General features: G+C 39.7%; 1 protein-coding gene across 1 annotated transcript; it reads right to left on the bottom strand.

Moving 5' to 3' along the window:
• Positions 1-206: 206 nt before the first annotated feature.
• Positions 207-6,413, bottom strand: LOC118525076 (uncharacterized). The gene is made up of 3 exons (XM_078076845.1): positions 6,215-6,413; positions 3,075-3,140; positions 207-687 (listed from the first exon to the last, which is right to left on the bottom strand). Exons 1-3 carry the CDS (start codon positions 6,365-6,367, stop codon positions 592-594), a joined length of 315 nt encoding a protein of 104 aa, XP_077932971.1. The 5' UTR covers positions 6,368-6,413; the 3' UTR covers positions 207-591.
• Between the last annotated feature and the right edge of the window lie 843 nt (positions 6,414-7,256).

Here is a 7,256-nt window from a genome sequence, read left to right as displayed (position 1 = left end):
GTTTATGCAGCATGTGTTTTTATAAATCAGTCATCATTTAACTTTGTTCAAGCAAACTGCCAAATTGATGTTGCTATCAAGGTGATTCAACAGCCTTTTTTATCTGCCCCAGAATCCCAGTTATCTCTTACACACCATACTCTCTCCGCCCCCAACCTGCCCTCCACACACATTTGCAACTGCCTCTCTTGAAAGCAACAGGCTGCCACCCACTGGCAAGAAATCAGCCATGAGGATCCACAGGCAGGATTGCAAGACCCTTGAGAAGGAAGAAAAATGTCAGGCTAAAATTTGTTGGCTCTTAAAAGGTGCTCCTCAGAAAGTGACCCTCAGAGAAATATTACCAGGATTTAGTTTGCTAGGACACGAAAAGAAAATATATAAGAAAAAAAAAAAAAAAAGAACATCAAAGCAAAACCTATAAGAGAAAGAATTTTTCCTTGCTGATTCTGCCACTTGAAGCTTAGCGCTTACAGGCACAGCGTGCTTTCTTCTGCATTTCCTTTCTCCCAAGAACAATAAAAAAAAATCTCAGGATTGAAAGACTTTACTATACTTCTTGAATCCCCCGCCCTGACATCAGGACTTCATCTAGTTGCCCAGTCTGCTCAAATAGGTGCAGCGATTTTGGACTTGTAACCCTCCTGAGAAGCTCATCCCATGTTTATATATGTCTACTTTACATTCCTGCGTGGTGAACAGAAAAAAATCAGTGGAAATCCCAACTAGTAAACAAAATAAGGGAACAATGTTATTCTCCCTAGTAATCACAGAAATGAACTTTAAAACATTAAGGTGCTGTTTTTCACCCAGGAGGATAGTAGAAATATTTGTCATTGATAATACCTCCCATATAAATAAAGATGCAATAAAATTAGCACTTACTTACACATATACTGCTGGCAGCAATACAAATTGTTACCAATTTTTAGGAAAGCACAGTGATATACAGAGTTCACACTCTTTGACCCAGTGGACACGGTTCTCGGAATATTCATCAAAAAATTATGCAAGGGAAAAAGAAGTTATACACACAAATATATCCACTGCAGGTTTGTTTTGAAATGACCTACTTTTCTAACAGGTCAGGGATATGTAACATTACAGAATTTGCTTACAGTACAATGTTAGAATTAAAAAGCACAATGCTGTAATCAGCCAGAATTTTCCTTATAAGCACTAGAAATCCACTCTCGTTAGTTTCACCCCAAAAAGTATACACTTAGGTAATTCCCTGGGACCCAAAAAAGTAGGGTGGGGGCCACCTGGCCAGGAATGTGATACGCTAATCCCGGGAAGATACAGTGGATGTTGCTGCCCAGGTCCAAACACCCATGCCCGCAGGGCTGGCAGCCTCAGCACCAGAACCTAGAGTCATGGGCTCCGCTGCCTCCCCGCCTGGGCACAGCCATCCGGTGCTCCGTCTCTGCATCTTCCCGTCAGCCGCTTTCAGTTCAGGTCTGAGGTGGGGTGTGGGTGACCATTCGTGAGCTTCAGGGGATGCTGGGAAAGTGAGGCCCTGGCTTTTGCAGGTGTGACAGTGGTTAGAGGGTCCCCCAAAGATTTTTGCCAAAAAAGATTTAATGCTGAATGATCAGAAAGTAATGAAAATGGCCCACCAGAAACAAACAAAAAATATTATATTATGATCACAACCAGTAAAAATGATTTACACTAGGGAAGGACTGAAAGAGACTAGATTCACACATAGAAGCTTGGGTGGTTTTTTTCTCTTTTTTCCTAATGTTCTATATTCCTAAATTAAATGTCCTATTAAAATGCAAACTATTTGTATTGCTTTCTTAGAGCAGCCATAACTAATTACCACAAACTGGGTGGCTTAAAACAGCAGAAACTTATTCTCTCACAGGTTGGAGGCCAGAAGCTGGAGACTGAGTTGCCAGCAGGGCCATGCTCCCTCTGAAGGATCCAGGGAAGAATTCTTCCTTGCCTCTTCCTAGATTCTCCTGGTTGCTAGCAATCTTTGACATTCCTTGGCTTGCTGCCAGACCACTCCAATCTCTGCTTCTGTTGTCACATGGCCTTCTTCCCTCTGTGTCTGTCTAAATTACCCTCTAATCTGGTATGACTTCATCTTAACTTGGTTATGTCTGCAAAGACTCTATTTCTAAATAATGTGCCATTCACAGGTTCCAGGCAAATATGAATTTTAGGGGTTACATTTTTCAACCCAGTGCAATATTTTAGAGATGTCTTTCTTTTGTTGAGGCAAAAATCAAGCTTCTCTCATCAGGGATTGGACCTTTACTTCTTTGAAACCCAAACATGCCTTCCATTATATCGCCTAGCATTGGGCTCAATACATATTAACACAGAGTAAACACTTGATGAGTAAGAGAGACAAGGAATATATTAGCCATGGAGGGAAAATGCATAAATTCAAAAGAAATAAATAAATGAATCATTCTGTATGGAGCTCATTTTCTTTAAGATTTTATTTATTTATTTGAGAGAGAGCGAAAGCGAGAGAGATCACAGAGGGAGAGGGAGAAGCAGACTCCCGGCTGAGTGAAGAGCCCAATGCGGGGCTCAATCCCAGGACCCTGGGATCATGACCTGAGCCGAAGGCAGATGACGCCTAACTGACTGGGCCACCCAGGCTACCCTATATGGAACTCATTTTAAAATCTTCCACAACCTCAGAGATAATTTCTTCAATCTCTTCATAATCAATTCCAATATCATCATCATCATCATCATCATCATCTATTAAAGGATCTGACAAAAATCACATCTGCATGTCCTTCTCATCAGTATCACAGTAAGGACTGCTTCCTAAATAGAACCCATAACAACAACAAAACAAATAATCCATTACCTTGAGCTAAAGTCTCTCAACTCAAATTTAAGGTAACATTAAGAAAAGCTATAAAATAGAGAATTTCATTGATAGGTGATCTTCATGTTTTGAAAAGATAGGTAAATGGGTAAGTATGGTGAGACAACAGTTTCGGCAAGGTAAGCAGTCTAGGAGTGTTGAGTGGGTTGGGAAGATATGTGGGTAGGTGAATAGATATGCAGTGCAGATTAGCAGAATAGTAGATAAAATTTACCTGTAGCCTATCTGCATTTCCCATTTTCCATTTTCGAAGTTTCTTAAACTCCCAGATGACAATACCCTGGGGAAAAGCACAAAACAGGAAAGGGCTATACTGTGACAGGTTGGGCTTTGGGAATCTGAGCACAGGTTAAATTTATTAGAGGGTAGAAAGGAGAACGCTAGCCACTTGGCACTAGCAGTCATAAATTCAAAGCATTCCAAGTATCATGCCCTTACCACACAGCACATTTCAGTTCTTCATTCTCAGAATCCTTAATTTCCCATCACTGTATGCGCTCTTTGATTTCTCATAGTCATTCCCTTATCCCCACTTCAGGAAAACTGAAATCCAGCTCCTGGGATCCCTCTTGCCTAGCTGTATGGGAACAGACATCAGCAGCAAAGAGCAAAAAGGGCAGACCTCTATCAATTCAAGGGCTCAAAGGCTCTGAGTTACTTCATGTTTGCTACTATAATCCTATTTGAAATGCTCCCAGGAAGCTCACGGTAGCTCACAGTTGAACCCAAGAGTAATTACTTTTATACAATGAATAACAGTCCTAATTTATTACTGTGCACAACAGTATGTGCCTATTTTGTTGAATAAATATAAGCTCACCTCAGATACCACTGAGGAACATGGAGATATTTCCATAGAAGCCACTGTCCTGCATGACTACACCAGGAGAAAGAAAAAGTAATTCAAAATAGGCCAACACATTAGTTTTGCGATCTGTAAAAAGTTATCAACATGCTCAGATGCTGTCCCAAACACTCAAAGATAGGTCTTTACTTCTCTTGAGCTACTTATAATCTTAAGAGCCAACACTGGAGAGAGAAAATAAGATGAAGACATATATCAGGAACAAAACATGCATCAATTAGAATGTATTTATTAGGCACGAAAAAGCTCACGAACAGGGGCTTTAATAATAAAGACATTTGTGTTTACATCAACAGGGAGTATGAAGACAGGAGATTCAGTGGAGCAACCCAGTGTCATCTTCAAAAACCTCCATTCTTTGTGTTCTCTGCTCTGTCATCCTCAGAGTACTGGCTTTTCATTCTTAGGTTTGAGCCTTCACCATTGCAAGATGGTGGTCAAAGCTCCAAACTCATTCAAGGCAAAAAGACAATAAAACCATCTATGGACCTAAACAAATGTCTCTAGTCTTAAGGTCAAATAAGGGATAATTCCATTACATCTGTAAATATTTCCCAGGAAATTCATGGACGGTTTCCTCCCACCCCCCACTCCAATTAATAAGAATGAAGAATTTAACCATGCAGAGGCAAAACTGAAAATAAAGCCAGTTTGCATTATAATGCAGCAAAAATAATATTACTTAGTACTTATGGGTATTTATCCATAGAAAACAAAAATGCTGACTCGAAAAGATATATGTACCCCCATGTTCATTGCAGCATTATTTACAAGAGCCAAGACATGGAAACAAACCAACTGTTCACTAATGGCTGAATGGATAGAGAAAAGTACGGTGTATATATATATAGATAGATAGATATAGATATATATATGAATATTATTCAGCCATAAAAAAGAATGAACTCTTGCCATTTGCTGCAACATAGATAGACCTTGAGGGCATTATGCTAAGCAAAACAAGTCAGACAGAGAAAGGCAAGTATCATATGATTTCATATATATGTGGACTCAAAAAAAAAAAGAAAGAAAGAAAAAATGTTCATAGTTACACAGGACATATCAGTGGTTGCCAGATACAGAGTGGCCAAAATGGGCAAAGGGGTCAAAAGGTACAAATTTCCAGTTATAGAATAAATGTCATGAGGATGTAATGTACTACATGGTGCTATAGTTAATAATATTGTATTGCATATATGGAAGTTGCTAAGAGAATGGATCTTAAAATTTCTCATCACAAGAAAAAAAATGTTGTAACTATGTATGATGGCAGATGTTAACTAGATTTGTTGTGATGATCATTTCACAATGCATACAAATATTGAATCATTATGTTGTACCCCTGAAACTCATATGTCAATTGTACCTCAATTTCTTTAAAAACCCAATCAAGTTTATGAGACACAATTCTACCCTCAGAAAACGGACTTTTCTTCACTGGGACCTTTGTTGGACAAACTCATCAGGGAAACAACTCAGTTTGCATTATTTCCTGACACAGGACATCTCCCTTACAAAGCCAGTTATTTTTTGAAAGGCACCACATGATAGAAGATGCCTTCCCATGAGATGACTAGTTCCTTTCCTGATGAGAGTGCCAAAGGTAATATTCTGCAGTAAGCCAGGGCAAGTCCACATTTCCAATCATGAGCTACAGAGAACATTCTCAGTTGTGTGTATTTTCAAGGGCTACAACATTCTGTATCTAAGCATTAAAATAGCTAGAGTGAGAATTTAAACGTCATCCTCAAAAATGTCATCAGGGATTTGATACTCCCACTGCTATACACAGCAGTCTACATATACTATGACACATGGAACCCTGACTCTGCAAGAAATTCCTTGGCGTGCTTTTTATTTCTCCTTATCAACCAGCATCACCCCATTTCATCTGCTTAACATCTTTCTTTACTGTCCACATATTAACCTATATAATTAAGGAGCCCCAAGTAGACCTTTAACTTATATTTTCTGTCCCTGCCAAAAATACTCCATGAAAACAGTAGCCTTGTCCTTGGTTATTCACAATACCACAGCACGTAGCACAGAGGACATGCTCAGTATCTATTTGTTAAGAAAGCTAGTAAAAGACCATGTCAAGTGATTTTCAAACATGGTTCAATTAATAATTACAAATCTGCATTTCAGGATGTGAATTCTGAAGCTCAGAGGGATTCAATCACTTGCCCCCAAATATGAATGTATTCAATGGCTGTTGAACTTGAAGTCTGGAGTGAGCCCCCTCACTATTTGGCTACAAAGCCCATACTCTTTCCTCCAAACCACCCTGCCTTTGCTGTTTGAGTTTTTATCTGTATTTGTTTCACCCCTGTCCATCACGCATCTGCAAATTAACATTTTCAGAGATATATGAGTCCTACATTCAACTCCCTTCCTCGGTGGTTCCCTCACTCTTGCATCTCTCCCTCACACAAACTACCAGGCTCTCAGGCTAGGCATCTTGAAAAAAGCATAAGATAGAAACGTACCCATAGTAGGAGAGCCAGATCTTCCACTCTTGGTGCCCTTGGCAGGGCAGTTCCTGGCACATGGATTGTGTTAAATACGTATTGATGAATCCACTCATAGTTCATGATGGTGACCACCTCTGTGCAGAACTGCCAGCATGAGAAGCGTGTCATAACCTCTCTTCAGATCTCCCCCAGAGCCCCAGGAGGGCGGGGAGTGCGGCACATCTCACTATGACAGAGAAAGAATTTGAATTGAGAGAGAGACCACATCTCAAGGCTGGTTGGCAGAACCAACCTAAATATAGGTTTTCCTATAACAACCTCCAAGTTTCCATCCCAACTTTCTACTTGGTGAGCCGTTTACTCATCCTTCAAAAACTAGTAGATACTTACCTCTTCCGTGACAATGCCTGGAGCATGTGAGCCTCAATCTGCCCTGTGTTCTATCACTCTCGCACATACGTTCTGCAATATTTATCACAGTGTAACGGTCTTTGGTTAATAGGACTCTCGTATTAGACTGAGAAATACCTGGAGAATAGCTTTCCTAACATTATCATCTATGTCTCTCCAGGGCCCAGCACAGAGCCTGAGTACACAGTGGGAGTTTGAGAAAATAGATTTGATATTTTATTAGTTAGACGACACCAAAAAGTTAAAACCAAACTAAGATATTCATAAGACCTTGTTACTCTCTAGTAAACAAGTGTTTGCTTGCTAAAAGGATACCTGCAGATGAATCTCACAAACATAATGCTGAGCAAAAGAGGCCAGATCGAAAATAGTACATATTTACTGGAAGTTCAAAACAGGCAAAATAAACTGATGGTTTAGGAACAGCTATTATCATGATTTGTCTTAGTGCAATCTATCCCTGAACACCAAAGGGATTCAGAAAAAGTAAACTGTTATTTTTAAATGTTCACAAATTTCAGTATCAACTGACAATGAGCCAACAACTAAAAGTGACACCTCTCTGGGGATGTTTCTCGCAACTGCAAAACAACTGAAAACACCATGAAAGGTACTTTAACTTGTTGTTAATGTTCTCAATGCCTGG

This window comes from Halichoerus grypus, chromosome 7, assembly GCF_964656455.1.
Source record: "Halichoerus grypus chromosome 7, mHalGry1.hap1.1, whole genome shotgun sequence".
NCBI classification, from domain to species: Eukaryota; Metazoa; Chordata; class Mammalia; order Carnivora; family Phocidae; genus Halichoerus; species Halichoerus grypus.
Note: the sequence above shows the minus strand (reverse complement) of the source record. Positions and strands in the feature narration are given on the sequence as shown.

Excerpts from the sequence above, each read along its gene's own strand:
- LOC118525076 (XM_078076845.1), bottom strand. The coding sequence starts at position 6,367 with ATGACACGCTTCTCATGCTGGCAGTTCTGCACAGAGGTGGTCACCATC. Across the intron at positions 3,141-6,214 it reads ATCTGGCTCTCCTACTATGG|GGTATTGTCATCTGGGAGTT; the intron begins GTACGTTTCTAT and ends GCTTTTCCCCAG. Across the intron at positions 688-3,074 it reads GAAATGCAGATAGGCTACAG|GAATGTAAAGTAGACATATA; the intron begins GTAAATTTTATC and ends TTCACCACGCAG.